The sequence below is a fragment of the Macaca mulatta genome, chromosome 14 (genome assembly GCF_049350105.2).
Source record: "Macaca mulatta isolate MMU2019108-1 chromosome 14, T2T-MMU8v2.0, whole genome shotgun sequence".
NCBI classification, from domain to species: Eukaryota; Metazoa; Chordata; class Mammalia; order Primates; family Cercopithecidae; genus Macaca; species Macaca mulatta.
Genome location: NC_133419.1, coordinates 125,883,381 through 125,902,585, shown reverse-complemented (window position 1 = coordinate 125,902,585; position 19,205 = coordinate 125,883,381). Strand labels below are relative to the sequence as shown.

The window sequence follows — 19,205 nt, the reverse complement described above, 5'->3', positions numbered from 1 at the left end:
TGGTTAAACTGCCTCCTTAAAGACAGCACAAATCATAGAACAAATGTAGTGACTCCCTTAGAAGCTTTCTTTTCTTTAGTCTTCATTTGGAACTATTTAACCAAGAGGAGAGTTGGCTAAGATTTGTCAACTTATCTCTGATTTGTCAGGGCATGGAAGTTCTAGGCATTAAAGGAGAGTCAGATTTGAATACATATTTTTTGGTTTTGAAATCAGGAAACATCCCAGAATCTCTTCTTTGTGTCTATGTGATCACCCTCTTCCTTTGCCATAAGAGATTGGGGCTGGAGGTCAGAGCCTCTTAGGGGCCACTACAGAATGGAAATGGATGGCTCTCAGCTTACCTCTTACGTCACTGGGGATCCCTGTCAGCCCTCTTACAAGTACCCTTAAGACAGAGCGGCTAACCATGCAATGGCTGTTTCCTGTTCTTTAGACAGAATTGTTAAAGGTGATGTTAAAAAGAAAGTGCAGACAATAAACTGCCTGTCAGCAGATATACTACATGTTGAAGACAAGTCAATACCAAATAGTGAGCTAGGGAAAGTTACACATAACTGATTTTTTAGAAAATTTAATTCTCTTTTTAGAGGTTCAGTTACCCCTTATAGAAAGCAGATATAGTATTGATTCTATTTAAGCATTTGAAGACATCTAGAAAGTTGAGCAAAGGCATTAATGTGCTGCTAATAATAATTTCTACTTTTTTTTTTTTTGAGACGGAGTTTCACTCTGTTGCCCAGGCTGGAGTGCAGTGGCACGATCTTGGCTCACTGAAACCTCCGCCTCCTGGTTTCAAGCAATTCTCCTGCCTCAGCCTCCTGAGTAACTGGGACTACAGGCGCACACCGCCACGCCAGACTAATTTTTTTTTTTTTGTATTTTAGTAGAGATGGGGTTTCACCATGTTGTCCAAGCTGATCTCGAACTCCTGAGCTCAGGCAATCTGCCCGCCTCAGCCTCCCAAAGTGCTAGGATTACAGGTGTGAGCCATCGCACCCGGCCACAATTTATACTTTCTAAACATAAAGTATAAAAGTGTACTCAAATTAATACACATGTGGGTGTGGGTATTGGCATGACTGGACACCAGCAAAACACTAGACAAGGGAAGTAGCCAGGCTTGAGGGAAATGTCAGTAAGTTAGAATTCTAATAAGCCCTTTAAGCTGCCTGCCATACTGTCAGAAATAGGTGTATAAGGGTTTGCGTGTGTGTCAGGACTGATAGAACCCTGATGGCTATGTTGCCAGTTCTAGGCCCTGGAGCTATTTGTACACGTGTCCTGGCACCCCCCAGTCTCCACCCTCCTCCACTGGGTTTGCTCATACTCTGCCAGCAGCCTTTCCCAAAGCCCCTGCTCTCTGTGGCGAAAGATACTTAGGTCCATTCTGTAGGCACCTAAGCCCAAGCTATAAAATATGCATCTGAAAAAGCCTTTTCTGTTATATAGGGATGGAGAGAGCAAATTGAATCTCAGGTGTCATGGAAGCATAATGATAGGAACTGAGGCAACCTGTTTGATCTTGTTCTCTGATGAATGATAGAGGAGATAGCTTTCAAAGTCTTCTTTCCCCAAGGTAAGAGTAAATAGCAGGATGCTTCTCAGGGAAGTAAAACTTTACAGTCCACCTCCAGGTACTCACAAAAGGGGCGATGCACACTCCCAAGAACCCTGCTAATAATGGGATATATGATGGGATAGACAGCCCTTCCTGTCCTCTTCCTCAGAGAAAGCTGTTTCCCCTGCTCTGGCTGCATCGGCTCCTCTGTCGCTGAGGCTGCTGGCTGCCAGCGTTCTGCTTGTGCCTTCCTTGTGCCCTTCCCTGCGCTGGAGATTTACACAGAAAGTGGCCATGCACCCCTGCTACCTTTGTCATTCCTCCTTCTGTAGATCCATGAAAGCACAATGTTCAGGATCATTGTAGGTATGGGTTTTTCACACAGAGCCAGTTTCTTTTCTTTTCTTTTCTTTTCTTTCTTTTCTTTTCTTTTCTTTTTTTTTTTTTTTTTTTTTTTTGAGATGGAGTTTCACTCTTGTCACCCAGACTGAAGTGCAATGGCACGATCTCGGCTCACTGCAACCCTCCTGGGTTCAAGCGATTCTCCTGCCTCAGCCTCACAAGTAGCTGAGATTACAGGTGTGCACCACCACACCCAGCTAATTTTCACGCAGAGCCAGTTTCTAAACTGCTCTCCTAGGTTATGATTAGGAACTTGGTATATTATTCTGATGCCCATGCCGATGCCAATTACATAATTCATAAAGAGTTGGAATTGTTAAGTGGTTAGGAATATGGGCTCTGTAGCCTTGCTGCCTGAGTTCAAATCCCACTTTTACCATTACTGGCAGTGTGAGCTGAGACAAGTGAATTAACTTTACTATGTTTCAACTTTTTTCTCATTAGCATCTGCCTTGTATAAGTGTTGTAAAGAATGAATGAATTAATCCATGCTTAGAATCCAGTTTAGAATAGTACCTGGCTCATAGTAAGTGCCCAGCAAGTGTTGACAGATATTGTTATTGTTAAATGGACACTGGATAAGTATGGAAAGGGTATGCAAGTGATTACAAGGAGATGAAACCTGCTTTATCTTAAAGCTTGTTTATAAACTTCAAAGGATAAAAAGTTATGTCAGCAAGGAAAAAGGAAACCTGGGCAAAATATGAAAGAGAATGAGGATGGCTTGAAATCCTGAGAAAATAAGTTTAGGGAATTGTCACTAAAAATCTAGAATCAGAAGATAAAATTGAAAGCTTATCAGCAAAGGCTCAGATGAGAAAAGCAGGCACTCTAAGTGATCCCGAGAGAGCTCCTGCTTATCACTTTAAGGATGTAAATAGTCTCAAGGTCATTGGAAAGTGTGTAGTTCGTTAAAGTTCTCAGCTTCCCTCCAGCCCGGGAGAGAGACAAAAGGCTCCCGCCTATTTTGGGCTTTGCTGAATTTCATTTCTGCAGGCGCTTCCTGCAGGGACGAATCTGAAGGTCAGTGCCTGTATGCATGTTCAATCTTGCAGCAGAGAATGTAATGCAGTGATGTAAAGAGCAGTCCTACAGTGACCTTTCCAGCGGGTGTGGTGCCTTGGAGTTTTGTCTTGGAGAAAGCAAATCCTATTTGCTTCTTGGCTCTAGAATGCTAATGGCACTTGGATTTAGAATTAGCCTGGATTAATGCAGCTCTAATAGTGCCTGATGGAGATTAGGATATCACCCATGGTTTAAGAAGTCTGCTCTGGAATCCTGCTGAGTAGATGGCTAATGAGTACTTGATGAGTTCTCTTCAAAGTGTTTTCTTGTAATGGTAGGAAAATAATGAATAAGCAGATGCCCCAAGCACTGCCATTAAATTGTGTTTTCTTGGGTTCCTTTTATTTGTTCCATCACCAATTATATGCATTGTGCACTAAGAAAGTCTTTTTGCTTATACACCCATATATCATGCTGCATTCCTGACATAAACAAAATCAGGAATGTGATGTGATATATGGGCATTTTGTTTAGTTAATAGTGCCCTCGTTACTTTCTCATTTCAAGTATCTGTGCGCTTGTATATATATATACACACTTGCTTGTTTTTAAAATCTTGTTCTCACAGGTATAATTTGTGTTTGACATGCATAGGCACCTGAAGGAGATTGCAGCATAGAGCCCTAATTTATCATTATCTAATATTTTAGTTTTCGTTTTTTGTTTGTTTGTTTTTGTTTTGTTTTTTGAAACAGTGTCTTGCTCTGTCACCCAGGCTGGAGAGCAGTGACACAATCATGGCTCACTGCAGCCTCGACTTCCTAAGGTTCTTCCCACGCACCAGGCTATCCTCCCACTTCAAGCCTCTCGAGTAGCTGGGACTACAGGCCCATGCCACCACTCCCGGTTAATTTTTGTATTTTTTGTAGAGACAGGGTTTCACCATGTTGGCCAGTCTCATCTTAAACTCCTGGAGTTAAGGGATCTGCCCATCTTCGCCTTCCAAAGTGCTGGGATTCAGGCGTAAGCCATCGTGCCTGGCCTCATTAATATTAATTCAGGTGCCATTGGCTTCCATGGCAGTCATTATCTTAAGGGCTTTGTTTACTGATTTACATTAATCACTTGGTGTTGAATAATTCATGTATCTTCCTGATGTGTGAGTGTTTGTGACTCTGAAATTTTCCCTGAACTCCCTCCTTTTTTTTCCTAAGAAATTTTTCTGAAATAAGGAATAAGAATTGTAGAAATTCTTTCTTGTAATGTACATATCAGAATTTTAAAAAGAAATGTAATAAATGTAGCCCCATCTTTCCCCACTAAAAATGAATTGTGTAGACAGAGGTGTATTTATTGGTTTCTTTTATACACAGTATTTACCTTAGAGTGTCCGTGATGTTGGAATGACACAATGCAGGATTTAGATTCGACATTGCTAGAGGGCAGGATCTAGCAACCCGTGGGTTTGACAGAACATTTTGGGTAGCAAGTAAGCACTCATAGCATTGGCATTATTCCCTTACCTACATTAGATGTCAAGGAGGGAATTCCTGATCATTTAGATTGCAGACCTCTGAAACTGAAATGGTTGTAAACTAGATAATGATTCTGATCTTAATGAGATTCAGCCAGAAAAACTGCCCAAATCTCTGTCTCTATGTTCCTCTCTCTCCCTTTCTCTCTCTCTCTCTCTCTCTCTCTCTCTCTCTCTCTCTCTGCCCATAGGAAAAGAAACATGGGCATCTCTTAGATTCAGAAACATGAGCTATTTGGATGAGGGGCAGATGTATTTTCAGAGCCAGAGGCGGTTTGATTATAGACGCTGCCATTTGTATCTCAATGGTAGGAAATTCCTCTTCCCTCAAGCAAACACCTTTCACACTGAAGCCCCTGGCCAGGCTCCATGGACTTTCTCCCCTGGATGTGCCTCTGTTTTTTTTTTATTTTTTTGAGACGGAGTCTCGCTCTGTCGCCCAGGCCGAGTGCAGTGGCCAGATCTCAGCTCACTGCAAGCTCCGCCTCCCGGGTTCACGCCATTCTCCTGCCTCAGCCTCCCAAGTAGCTGGGACTACAGGCGCCCGCCACCTCGCCCGGCTAGTTTTTTGTACTTTTCAGTAGAGACGGGGTTTCACCGTATTAACCAGGATGGTCTCAATCTCCTGACCTCGTGATTCGCCCGTCTCGGCCTCCCAAAGTGCTGGGATCACAGGCTTGAGCCACCGCGCCCGGCCTGGATGTGCCTCTGATTCAGTTTTTAAGCTGCTTTGCCCCTGCATGCTGGAAGGCAGATGATCTCAGCCTGGCACACACAGAAGCCTCTCTCCTCTCCCAGCCCAGATCTTCCTTCCTCCAGGCGGGGCCAGGCCACAGATGTGTGTTAATGAGAGCTTCTCTTTGTTTACAGGGTCTGGGATGCTCTGACAGACAATTACATCCCTTCACTGTCAGAAGACTGGAGGGATCCAAACATCGAGGCTCTGAATGGCAACTGCTCTGACACTGAGGTACCTCTCTGGGGCCCCTGGTTTAACAGGGCTTGAGAAGATGTGGAATTCAGTTAGAAAAACATTCAGTAACTCAACAGTCTTCCTCACTGTGTAATAAAGCTCAAAATTGTTGATGGAGGCTCATGCCTGTAATCTCAGCACTTTGGGAGACCGAGGTGGGTGATTGCTTGAGTTCAGTAGTTTAAGACCAGCCTGGGCCACATGGTGAAACCCCATCTCTACCAAAAATATAAAAAATTAGCCAGGCATGGTGGCGCTTGCCTGTGGTCCCAGCTACTCAGGAGACTGAGGTGGGAGGATTGCTTGAGCCTAGGAGGTGGAGGTTGTAGTGAGCCAAGATCATGCCACTGCACTCCAACCTGGATGACACAGTGAGACCCCATCTCAATTTTAAAAAAAATTGTTGGGAAGGTAGGAGTTGTGGAGGAGGGTGAAAAATAAGATAAGGAAGACATCCAATATAGCTGAAGTAATAGGAATGGTTATCTATAGAAAAGCATAAACACAGATCACTTCCATTAGGTTGGTGCAAAAGTAATTGTGGTTTTTGCCTTTCCTTTCCTTTCCTTTTTTTTTTTTTTTTTTTTTTTTTGAGATGGAGTCTTGCTCTGTTTCCCAGGCTGGAGTGCAGTGGTGCGATCTCGGCTCACTGTAACCTTCGCCTCCCGGGTTCAAGGGAGTTTCCTGCCGCAGCCTCCTGAGTAGCTGGGACTACAGGTGCATGCCACCATGCTTGGCTAATTTTTTGTATTTTTAGTAGAGACTGGGTTTCACCGTGTTAGCCAGGATGGTCTCGATCTCCTTACCTCGTGATCTGCCTGCCTTGGCCTCCCAAAGTGCTGGGATTACAGGTGTGAGCCACCATGCCTGGCCTGCCATTACTTTCAATACTTCTAACCTGTGTACTACAACATGAAGAATAAAGTGGCCTGACATAAGAGGAGAAAACTGTCATGGGCTTCTCTTGGGTTCAAACAATGATGGTTTTAAAAAATTAGATTTTCCCATCTTAAATGAACAGTTCAGGCCCACCAAAAACAGCGCTGAGAACAAGTGCTGATGGATCTTGCACTTGACAATGGCCAGAGGTAGGGCCCAGATATTAGCAATGTGGCCACACGATGGGGAAGAAGTCTCTCTTTTTTTTCAGACAGGGTCTCACTCTGTCGCCTAGGCTGGAGTACAGTGGCACAACCTCGGCTCACTACGGCCTTGAGCTCCTGGGTTCAAGTGATCCTCCAGCCTTACCCCCACCCCCTCCTTGAGTAGCTGGGACTGCAGGCATATGCCACCATGCCCAGCTAATTTTTATATTTTTTGTAGAGATGGTGCTTTGCCATGTTACCAAGGCTGGTTTCAAACTCATGAGCTCAAGCAATCCACCCAACTCAGACTCCCAAAATGTTGGCATTACAGGCGTGAGCCACCATGCTGGCCTAGAATTCTTCATGAAACTCAACCAAGGGGACGTTTATGTGTCTGGACCAGAGTCACACTCCATGAGTTACTGACTCCAAGGAAGAAAGTAGCCTAGGGGCTTCTGAAGAATAAAGATGATATTTATTTTGAGTTGATTTGCAAAGGCCATAAAGGGGGTGGCCTTTCAGAAGATCCAAATTGCCCCTCCCATCTGAATCTACATATGGAATGGTTTCTTAGTCAGTTTGGGCTAGACTAAGTAATTTATAAACAACGGAAGTTGATTTTCACAGCTCTGGTGGCAGGGAAGTCCAAGATCAAGTCACTGGCAGATTCAGTATCTGGTGAGGACCTGCTTTCTGGTTCACAGACGGCACCTTCTCACTGTGTCTCCTCATGGTAGAAGGGTCTAAAGTGCTCCCTTGGGCCTTTTTGAGAAAGGTACCTGTGGGCATCCCACCTCCATGGTCTCATCATCTCCACAAGGTCTCACTGTCTAATACCATCACTTTGGGCGTTACGATTTCAGCGTATGAATTTGGTGGGTGGGACATAAACATTCAGAGCACAGCAAAAGGTAAAAATCATTTAATGGCTCTATGTTAAAAGCCAATTTCTGCCTCACTTGGTTTTCTAGTTTCAGCTGTGAAGGAAATTTTGACAATTTATCGTCAGGAAGGGCTGTCACAGCCCTGTGGGCTCAGCAAGTGATAGAGTTGGATGGATCTAATCTTTCTAAGTGTTTCAGAATTGAGTCCAAGTAAAAGAGCAAGAAACAGATTCCCCTTACGCTGCAATATATTTGTAGATTATTGCTCAAAATAGCACAGCAAAGAGATCAGCAGTTGACTGATTTGTTGAAAATGTAGCTGTATATATCCTTCTCCATTTTTCTAGTAATTAGCAATCTAAGGTACTCAAAACCTGAAGGCTTCATTGACGGCAGCAGGTAAGATGGTGACTTTGAAACCAAGATTTCCTGCAAGCCTCCTCAGCACAGACATAGGAGGCCGTGTCTCAGGTCCTGTTTTGAAATCTCGGCTGTGCATTTTCTCTTGTAATGCTTACAGATATAGTGCTTAGGACTTACGCAAACTGCAAAGGAGATGGAGGCAATAATGGAATAAATCTAGTTACTGAAATTAAATCAGGTCCATCATAGTACGAAAGGCAGATTTTGCTTTGTTATCTCTTTTGACACCTTTCCAACTCATTTTGTGGATTAAGCCAAAGGATATGTAAGATAGTCTGCCCTTCAAAAGGGCTTTAATTTATCCTAATTTCCAGATTTCCCTCAAGAGGGTTAATATTTCCGGGCAAACTGAATGACCCTGAGAAGGATGAGCTTGAGCTCTGTTCCTTGTAGTATTTCTTCTATCTAACCCATGGGAAAAGGACAGGGTAGCAAAAGTAGATGGATTAAGGCTGTTTTATTTAATCCTCTTTTATTATCTGGATTAATTACAGTAGGAGCTCTATTAACTGTCCTAAGTTTAAACGATTTACCAGATTAACCAGTGCTCTGTAGTCCCTCTGTAAAACATACGACCAAAAGCACTTGGCATGCTGACTATGCACAGCTGTGAGGTTTCTCTCTCGTCAACCCTCATACATCCACTTAAGTGGTCCATTTTTTAAATACATTTTTTATTTTTTTCAGACGGCGTCTCACTCTGTTCCCCAGGCTAGAGTGCAATGGTGTGATCCCGTTGGCTCACTGCACCCTCCGCCTCCCAGGTTCAAGCAATTCTCCCGCCTCAGTTTCCTGAGTAGCTAGGATTACAGGCACCTGCCATCATGCTCAGCTAATTTTTGTATTTTTGTAGAGATGGAGTTTCACTATGTTGCCCAGGCTGGTCTTGAACTCCCGACCTCAGGTGATCCACCTGCCTTGGCCTCCCAAAGTGCTGGGATTATAGGTGTGAGCCACTGCACCTGACCAAGTGGTCCATTTTTGAGAATCAGTTGTTCCCAAACCTGTTTGTGCTGTCCTTGTGACTGCACTCAGAAATTTAATTAAATATTGTACCAACTAATGAATTACGACTGCAAAGAGAGTCATTTTTTGTTAAAATCAAAGTAACACATCTACATAGTTTAAAAAGTTAATTAATGCTTTGAAAGTAATGCACTGTAAGTACAAGACAAAACAACCCACCAAAACAGTAGACCCCTGCCTTCTTGCCTTTCCCTGCTCCTAGAGGCAACTGCTTGCACTTCTTTTAGCTGCCTTTTTTTTTTTTTTTTTTTTTTTGCATATAGCTCCAGTTTTATAGTGGGGCCATGTGGGGCCACATGGGGAAGCTCCAGTGTTCTCTGGAGGCAGAAGTAGCCAGGGAAGAGCCAGGCCAGTGCCTCAGGAATGGCAAGACGGGGTAAACAGTTTAGGACTGGCTAGTTTGAGTAATTTCTGCAAGCTGTAAACACTAGGGATGGTCCTTAGTGCCTAGTACCTGACCCTGGGATGACTAAGGCAGAGGACTCTGCCTCCTGGGATGTAGAGGTCAGGTAGAGGGGGCAGGGCTTGGTTTTGGTTAGTTTGCATATAGAAGATTTGCTGAGCCCTTTGCTATCTCTAAGAATTGGCTAATTTTTTTTTTTTTTTTTTTTGTGACGGAGTCACACTCTGTCACCCAGGCTGGAGTGCAGTGGCATGATCTCCGCTCACTGCAACATCCACCTCCCAGGTTCAAGTGATTCTCCTGCCCCACCCTCCCAAGTAGCTGGAATTACAGGAATGTGCCATGACGCCCAGCTAATTTTTTTTTTTTTTTTTTGTATTTTTGTTAGAAACAGGATTTTGCATGTTGGCCAGGCTAGTCTTGAACTCCTGATCTCAAGTGAGTCGCCTGCCTTGGCCTCCCAAAGTGCTGGGATTACAGGTGTGAGGCACTGAACCCAGCCAGAATTGGCTAATCTTGAAGGTACAGTCTCTCTGCACCAGAAAGGTCTTTAACATGTTAAAAATCAAAATTTTCAGAAAATTAAAAAGTATAAATAACACAATGCTTAAAGGCATCAGATACTGTATTGTGTCAATTCCATGTTTTTTTTCTTGAAAACATCCCAGTTAGTACCTTTCATCTTTCTGCTACCAACTGGTCTGGTCATTCGCTAGATCAGCTGCACAGCTGCTGCCTGGAGGACATCCTTGCCTTCATGCTGGGGATTCTTTTGTCTTCCTCTCCTGTCCTCGGGTTGCCATATTTAAAACATCTTTCTAGATATAGTTCCTTGTTTTGGTGAAAAAACAACAACAAACCAAACTCTTCAGCATATTTTTGAGAAAGGGGTACAGACGAAATGGTTTTTAGGATATATAAGAATATTATTGTTTAGCATTCTGAGGGCTTTGTTCTCTCCTAGCATTAGGTTGTGTTGAGAAACCCCAAATCTGTTCTGATTCCCAGTCCTTTTGGCTGACTCTGTTCTCCATCTTTAGATTCCTGCTCCTTTATTGTATGACATTTTTGGTTCTCTCTGGAAGTTTTTAGGATATTCTCCTTTTCCTTTCTCTTTTGAAATTTTACAATAATGTGCTTTAGAATGAAGTTTTTTTTTTCCCCTTCATTATGTTATACTCAGTGAATCCTTTCAACCTAGAAGCTCATGACTTTAAATTGTGATATTTTCTTATTATTTTTCTGAAGATTTACTATTTCTGTTTACTGCCTCTGTGGAGTTGATTATATAGCTTTTCTCCTTTATGATGTTAATGTGATGAATTTCATAAATTAATTTGCAAATGTCAACTCAACCATGCATTCTAGAGATATACACAACCTCATCATGATGTATTACCATTTTATTTTATTTTGTTTTGTTTTTCCCCATATCTTTGTTGAAAGGTAATTGGCATATAATGAACTGCACATATTACAGTGAGCAATTTGGTAAATTTTGACATCTGTATATATCTATAAGACCATCACCATAATCAAGATATTCAACATATTCATCATCCCTCTCTCTTGCTGCCCAATCTCTGGGCAACCACTTATCTGCTTTCTGTCATTGTAGATTAGTTTTCATTTTCTAGAATTTTGCATGAATGGAATCATGCAATATGTACATTTTCTTTTGTCTGGCTTATTAAACTCAGTGTAATTAGATATTCATCCATGTTTTTAAGTATAGCAACAGTTCATTTCTTTTTATTGTTGAGTAGTATTCTGTTGTATGGATATGTCACCAGTGGCTTATTCATTCGCTTATAGATGAACAGTTATTTTTTCTACTTTTTGCATATTTCAAATGAAGCTGCTGTGAACATTCTTCTGTAGGTCTTTGTGTGAACATATGTTTCCATTTCTTTTGGATAAAAACCTATGTGTGGAATGGCTGAGTCATATGGTAGGTGTATGTTCAACTTTTTTTTTGTTTTTTTTTAGCTTTTATTTTAAGTTCAGGGGTACACGCGCAGGTTTGTTACATAGGTAAATTGGTGTCATGGGGGTTTGTTGTACAGATTGTTTCATCACCCAGGTATTAAACCTAGTATCCATTAGTTATTCTTCCTGATCCTCTCCCTCCTCCCACCTTTCATCCTCCAGCAGGGCCCAGTGTGTATTGTTCCCTTCTGTGTGTCCATTTGTTCTCATCATTTAACTCCCATGTCTAAATTTTTAAGGAACTACCAAACTGTTTCCCAGTTTGAGAGCTGTGATTGTCCCATATTCTCACCAACACTTGCTATGGACAGTCTTTAAAATTAAGACATCTTCATGGGTAGTAACAAAATTGATACCTTATTTCAGTTCTAATTTGCTTTTCTCTAGTGACATAGGATATTGAGCATCTTTTCAAGTGATTATTTACAATGTGTGTGTGTGTGTGTGTGTGTGTGTGTGTGTGTGTGTGTGTGTATTTTTGAGACAGGGTCTTGCTGTGTTGCCCAGTCTGGAGGGCAGTGGCTCAATCTCAGCTCACTGCAACCTCCACTGCCCAGGCTCAAGCAATCTTCCCACCTCAGCTCCCCAAGTAGCTGGGACCACAGGTGCACACCTCTATGCCCAGCTAATTTTTGTGTTTTTAGTAGAGATAAGATTTCACCATGTTGTCTAGGATGGTCTTGAATCCCTGAGCTCAAGTGATCCACTTTCCTTGGCCTCCCAAAGTGCTGGGATTATAGGCGTGACTGTGCCTGGCCTGTATATCTTCTTTGGTGAAATGCCTCTTCAAATCTTTTGTGCATTTTCTTAGTACATTGTCTGTGTTCTTGGTATTGAGTTGTAAGAGTTTCTTTTTTTCTTTGAGCCGGAGTCTTGCTCTGTCGACCAGGCTGGAGTGCAGTGGTGTGATCTCAGCTCACTGCAACCTCTGCCTCCCAGGTTCAAGCGATTCTCCTGCCTTAGCCTTCTGACTAGCTGGGATTACAGATGTACACCACCATGCCTGGCTAATTTTTGTATTTTTAGTAGAGACAGGGTTTCACCATGTTGGTCAGGCTGGTCTCGAACTCCTGACCTCGTGATCTGCCCTCCTCAGCCTCCCAAAGTGCTGGGATTACAGGCATGAGCCACCGTGCTTGGCCATGAGAGTTTCTTATAAATTCTAGATAAAAATTATTCGTTGAATATATGTTTTACAAATATTTTCTCCTAGTCTATAGGTTGCCTTTTAATTTTCTTAACATTATCTTTTGAAGAGCAAACGTTTTTTAAATGTGATGAAGGTTGAGTGTGGTGGCTCACGCCTATAATCCCAGCACTTTGGGAGACTGAGGTGGGCAGATCGCTTGAGGTCAGGAGTTAAAGACCAGACTGGGCAACATAGTGAGACCCCCTCTCAAAAAGAAAAATTAGGCTGTGCGTGGTGGCTCACGCCTATAATCCCAGCACTTTGGGAGGCCAAGGCGGGCGGATCACGAGGTCAGGAGATTGAGACGATCCTGGCTAACACGGTGAAACCCTGTCTCTACTAAAAATACAAAAAAAAAAAAAAAAAAAAAAAATTAGCCTGGCATGGTGGCACATGTCTGTAATCCCAGCTACTAGGGAGGCTGAAGCAAAAGAATTGCTTGAACCCGGGAGGCAGAGGTTGCAGTGAGCCAAGATCGTGCCATTGCACACTCCAGCCTGGGTGACAGAGTAAGACTCTGTCTCAAAAAAAAAAAAAAAAAAAAAAAAAAAAAAAAAAAAGAAGAAAAAAAAGAAAAGAAAAATTAAATGCGATGAAGTCCAATTTATTGATATTTTCCTTTTTATACTTTGTGTTTATGTTGTATTTAAGAAATCTTTGTTAAACCCAAGGTCACTAAGATTTTTTTTCTTAAGTTTTCTTCTAGAAGCTTTATAATTTTAGCTCTTGTATTTAGGTCTGTGATCCATCTCAAATGAGTTTCTTTCTTTCTTTCATTTTTGAAATGGAGTCTTGCTCTGTCGCCCAAACTGGAGTGCAATGACTCAGTCTTGGCTTACTGCAGCCTCCACCTCCCAGGTTCAAGCGATTCTTCTGTCTCTGCCTCCTGAGTAGCTGGGATTACAGGTGCCTGCAACCATACCCAGCTAATTTTTGTATTTTTAGTAGAGACAGGGTTCTACTATTTTGGCCAGGCTGGTCTCAAACTCCTGACCTCAAGTGATCCACCCGCTTTGGCCTCCCAAAGTGCTGGGATTACAGGCATGAGCCACTGTGCCCAGCCTTCAAATTAGTTTTGTATATAGTGTGAGGTAAGGGTCAGGTCTCATTTTTTAAAATTTTTGATATAAAGTATTGCTATTTCCCAGGCTGGTCTTGAGCTCCTTGGTTCAAGCCATCCTCCTGCTTCAGCCTCCCAAATTGCTGGGACTACGGAGGCACTCCACAGTGCTGGGCTTCAAGATTTATTTTCTTGCATATGGCTATTCAATTATTCCAGTACGATTCTTTGAAAATCTTATCCCTTCCCCATTAAATTGTTTTGGCATCTTTGTTGAAAATCAATTGATCATGTATGTGTGGATCTACTTCTGAATTATTTATTCTGTTTCAATGGTATATATATGTGTGTGTCTTTTTTTAACATCCCTAATTTATTTTAAAATGTGTCTCTCTTTATGCCAATCCCACACTGTATTGATTGCTATAGCTTTATGGTAAGTCTTGAAAATAAAGTAATATAAGTTCTCCAACTGTGTCCTTTTTTTTCTTTCCAAATTTGTTTTAGTTATTTTAGGTTCTTTGCATTTCCACATAAATCTTGGAATCAGCGGATGAATTTTTGCAAAAAATCTTGCTGGAAATTTGACTGTGATTGTGCAGAATCTACAGATCAATTTATACACGTAGATCAATTTGTCATGTTAATGTGATGAATTACATTAATTGGTTTTCAAATATTAAACCAGCATTTTATTTTAAAATAAACCCCACTTAGTTATGATATTTTATCTTTTTTATATAATGTGAGATTTGATTTGCCAATATTTTGTTAAAGATTTTTGCATCATGTTCTTTTCCTGAAATTTTATTTTGTTCTAATGTCATAAAATAAGTTGGAAATTATCCTATCTCTACTTTGTTAAAGAACTTGTATTACATTGGTATTATTTCTAACTTGAATGTTTGATAGACTATACTAGTGAAAGCATCTGGGCCTAGGGTTTTCTCTGTGGAAGATTTTCAGTTACAAATTCAGTTTTACTGAGTCAGGTTTGATAAGTTATGTTTCTCAAGGAATTTATCTATTTAATCATTGAATGTATTGACCATTCGTTTATAATTTTGTTTTGTTATTGAAAATGTCTATAAGATTTATAGTGATGTTCCCTTTTTTATTCCTGACATTGTTAATTTGTGTTCTCTCTCCCTCCATCCCTCTCTCACTCTCTCTTGTCAGCTGGTCTGTGGGATTATCACCTTTATTAATCTTTTCAGAGAACCACTTTTGATTTCTTTGATTGCCTTTACTGTTTGTTAACTTTTTAGTTTATTGATTCTCTCTCTTAGCTTTATTATTTCCTTCTTGCTACTTAGCAGGAGTTTAATTTGCCCTTCAGTTTTTTAGCTTCCTAAGGAAGGAAATTTGATCATATTTTAAACTTAAAACAATCTTAAAGCTATAAAATTCCCTTTAAGCACTGTTTTAGCTGAATTCTACATATTTTGATTGAGTAGGTTTTCATCATTCAATTAAAAACATAGTTTCTAAGTTTTTCTTGCAATTTCTTCTTTAACCCACAGGTTATTTGGAAGTTTGCTGCTTAATTTCAAAGTGCTTGGGAAGTTTTATAGCTATCTTGTTAAAAACTGATTTCTAATTTTATTTTGTCAGAGAACATACTTTGTATGACTTAAATCTTTTAAAATATGTTAAGACTGATTTAGGGTCCAGCATATGGTACATCTTAGTGAATGTAATATGTGCCATTGGAAATGATGCGCATTCTGCAATTGTTGGTTGTAATGTGCTATAAATGTCAACTAGGTTAACTTGGTTGATAGTATTGTTGAATTCCTCTGTGTTCCAAATGATATTTTTTGTCTGTTTATTCTGTCAACTAATGAGAAAGGTTTATTAAAATCTCCAACCATTATTGTGCATTTATTTCTATTTCTTTAGTTCTGTTGATTTTTGTTTATATATTTTGAAGCTCTGAGTACATCTCCCTGATGAGTTGATCCTTTTATCATTATGAAATGTCATTCTTTCTCTGTAATACTTATCTTAAAATCTACTTTGTCTGATATGAATGTAGCCACTCAAGCTTTCTTAGGCATACTGTTTGCAAAGTGTGTGTGTGTGTGTGTGTGTGTGTGTGTGTCTATCTCAATCCTTTTAGTTTCTGCCTGTCTCTGTCTTTTTATTTAAAGTGTGTTTTTGCAGGTAGTATATAGTTGGATCTTGTTTTTATATTCAGTCTGACAATTTATGCTTCTTGATTATTGTGTTTAGTTTATTTGCATAGTGTGTAGTCCACTGACATTTGACATAATATTGATAGTTTGTGTTGAAGCGTATTGTCTTCATTTCTGATTGTCCCATCTGGTTTTGTTGCTGTTTCGTTGTTCCTCCATTCCACCTTTTTTGCCTTCTTTTGGGTTAATCAAATATTCTTTGGCTTTCCATCTTATGTCTTCTGTTGGATTTGTATCTATACCTCGTCGTATTTTTTTTTTAGTGGTTTCTCTAGGGATTACACTATACATTATTAAGTTATCATAGTCCATTTAGAATTAATATTGTGCCACTTTACATAAAATGTAAAACACTTGTCACAGTATAAAGTCTATTCCTTCCATCTTTTGTGCTATAATTGTCATATATTTATTTCAATCTACATTATATACTCCACAACACAAAGTTATTAGTTTTGCTTTAGACAGTTAGTTGTCTTTTAAGAAAATCAGAAGAAGCAAAAAAAAGATTCTTTAAAAATATTTACCTACATATTTATCATTTCTGGTGTTCCTTATTTTTTCCTGAAGATCCTGATTTTCCATCATTTCCTTTCAACCCAAAATACTTTTTATAGCGTGTTTTGTAGTGTAGAGCCACAGGTGACAGATTCCTTCAGCCTTCATTTATTTATTTCATTTATTTCATGTTTTTCCCTTCTTTCAAGGATCACAGCCTTGCACTGCCTGTGTCCAGTGCCTGAAAACAATTGGTTCATAGATTTTGTCCAGATCGTAGTTGTTTATGGTAGGAGGGGTAAGTCCAATACTAGTTTCTCTGTCATGGCTGAAAGGGGCCATCTCTTCTGTTTTTGCTTTCTAGAATTCCTTTTATTCAAGTATTGGACTTCTGAAGCTGATCTTCTGAATATTTTTCTCCTCCCATATTCTATCTGCTTATTTTGTTTCACTCTCCAGGGAACTTTCTCAGCCTTCAGCTCGGTGGAAAAGTCTAAATTTTCTATCATACCTTTAATTTCTAAGAGCCCTTTCCAGTTTCTACAAAATTTGTGTTTTTTTTTTCTTTTTTCTGGTCTTAGTAAGTCTACATCTTCGTAGTTTTTAAATTAATTCTGATAAATAGAACACGTTTTGAGGAAGAAAGGTGTTCTGTTATCCCTCTGAAGGCAGGCATAGCAGTTTCTTAGAAGAGGTTTCTTCTGCTCTCTCTGTTGCTTTTGATTTCCCTCCTCTATACATTTTTGTCTTTCATGTTGGGGGTTATTCTCAAATGTCTGGCAATCCTTGAGCATCTTTTCATATTTAAAAGTGAGGCCTTATGGTCAGGCATGGTGGCTCACACCTATAATCCCAGCACTTTGGGAGGACAAGGCAGGAGGATCCCTTGAGCCTAGGAGTTTGTGACCAGCCCCATCTCTACAACTCTACCAAAAAAAAATAATGCAAAAAGGTAGCCAGGCATGGTGAATGGAGTGCACTTATAGTCCCAACTACTTGGGAGGCCTAGGCAGGAGGATTACTTGAGCCCAGGATTTTCAAGACCAGCCTGGCCAACATAGTGAGACCCTGTCTCTACAAAAAGTAAAAAAAAAAAAAAAAAAAAAAAAAAAAAGCGTTAGCTGGGCCTGGTGGCATGCACCTGTAATTCCAGCTACTTGGAAGGCTAAGGCTAGAGAATTGCTTGAGCTTAGGAGTTTGAGGCTACAGTGAGCTATGTTTACACCATTGCACACCAGCCTGGGCAACAGAGCAAGCCCCTGTCTCTAAAAACATTAATTAAAAAAAAAAAAAGTGGCTGGTGATAGCTCATGCCTATAATCTCAACATTTTAGGAGGCCAAGGCCGGTGGATTGCTTGAGCTCAGGAGTTTGAAACCAGCCTAGGAAACATGGCAAGTTCCCCATCTCTACAAAAATTACAAAAATTCGCTGGGCATGGTGGCATGCGCCAGTAGTCCCAACTACTCAGGAGGCTGAGGTGGGAGGATTGCTTGGGCCCTGGAGGAAGAGGTTGCAGTGAGCTGAGACTGAGCCACTCCCCTTCAGCCTAGGTGTCAGAGCGAAACCCTTGAAAAAAAGAAGTGAGGCCCTAGAAGGCTATGGGGTCAGGGCTTGTTTCTTGCTGGATCACAGTGCCAGTAAGGACCTATGCATCTTGTTCGGAGATCTTGACAGTTGCCATGTATTTGTAGACTTATAGTATCCGTAGAGAGGTGTCCTCCAATGGCTTGATGGACAGAATAAACCAACTGCCAGTGTCCTTGGAGCCTAATCAGAGAAGGAGGCCAGGGGTCTGTCTGGTGAGTCGGTCTGTAGAGTCTTACATCCTCTCTCTGTTTTTGGAAAGAACCCTCACCCTCACTTTTAGGTGGTCTGGTGCTCTGAGTCCAGAGCCTCTAGTTCAGCCTGCTCAGAGTGAAGTCTATAGTCCTTTTGAGCTGAGAGGATGCAGTTCCCTTTCTATCTGGGTTGGAAGAAGACACCTGGGTCTCAGTATTCTTATGAAGGATACCAGCAAATCTTCCTTATGTAGCCCCACCATGCTGCCGCTCAGGGTCTGCAATTCCTAAGCCATTCAGCATCTGCAGTGTGACCCCCTTTACCTTGGGCAGCCTCCTCTCACCAAGTGTAACCCTGCTGAGCCTGCTGGGCCGGCATCTGTTTTCTGGCATTTCTCTTGCTGTTGTCTTTTTTCCTGTTCACTTTGTCCCTTTTGGGTTATTCTTTTTTGATCCTGTGACTCTCATTTTAGTAGGGTTTGAGGAGGAAGGGCTGATAAATGTGTGCCCAATCTCCTGTGTACCCACCTTCTACTATAAAGAAATGGAAACAGGAAATCATTTTAAAAATTATGTTAGTGACTGGGCGTGGTGGCTTTCACCTGTAATCACAGCACTTTGGGAGGCTGAAGTAGGAAGATCACTTGAGCCTGGGAGTTAGAAGCCAGCCTGGGTAAAGATAAAGAGGGAGTACTGGACTCACTCTTTACAAAAAAATGAAAAAGTTTGCCGTGAGTGGTGGTGTGCACCTATGGTCTTGGGAGGCTGAGGTGAAAGAATTGCCTGAGCCCAGGACGTGGAGGTTGCGGTGGACTTCGATCATGTCATTGGACTCCAGTCTGGGTGATATTGTGAGACTGTTTTAAAAAAAAGAAGTTATTATGTGGATGGTGCAAGAGAGACTGTGGAACTCTCCTCAGGGTTTCATTGTAAGCTTGGTCTTATACTAGGAACTTGGTGAATAAATAAATGTACATTTACATTTTTAGGTCAAAATAATTTGCTTGAGTTAATAAGTCTGTAGGAGTCATTATTATTTTTCTCACAACTTACCACTTTTATTGGGGCTTTCAATTTATCAATCTATTCTGTTCCTGTGATGTAAAACACAGTCTCCTTTTACCTTATAACCTTTATTTAATAGCAGACGGTGGTTGTCTGGATAAGAGGAAATTGGAAGTCCAGGACAGTGAAT

At 41.0% G+C, this 19,205-nt stretch overlaps 1 protein-coding gene across 11 annotated transcripts in view; it reads left to right on the top strand.

Moving 5' to 3' along the window:
• The window catches only part of FEZ1 (fasciculation and elongation protein zeta 1), a 51,174-nt gene that overhangs the window by 9,441 nt on the left and 22,528 nt on the right, over positions 1-19,205 (top strand). For all 11 annotated transcript variants that reach the window (XR_003722316.2, XR_003722314.2, XR_003722317.2 and 8 more), the window contains exon 3: positions 5,373-5,472. Coding sequence is in view for 7 of the 11 variants with exons in the window: in XM_028832702.2 (XP_028688535.1) it covers positions 5,373-5,472 (100 nt within the window). In the remaining 4 variants the exon portion in view is untranslated. The remainder of the gene's footprint in view (positions 1-5,372; positions 5,473-19,205) is intronic.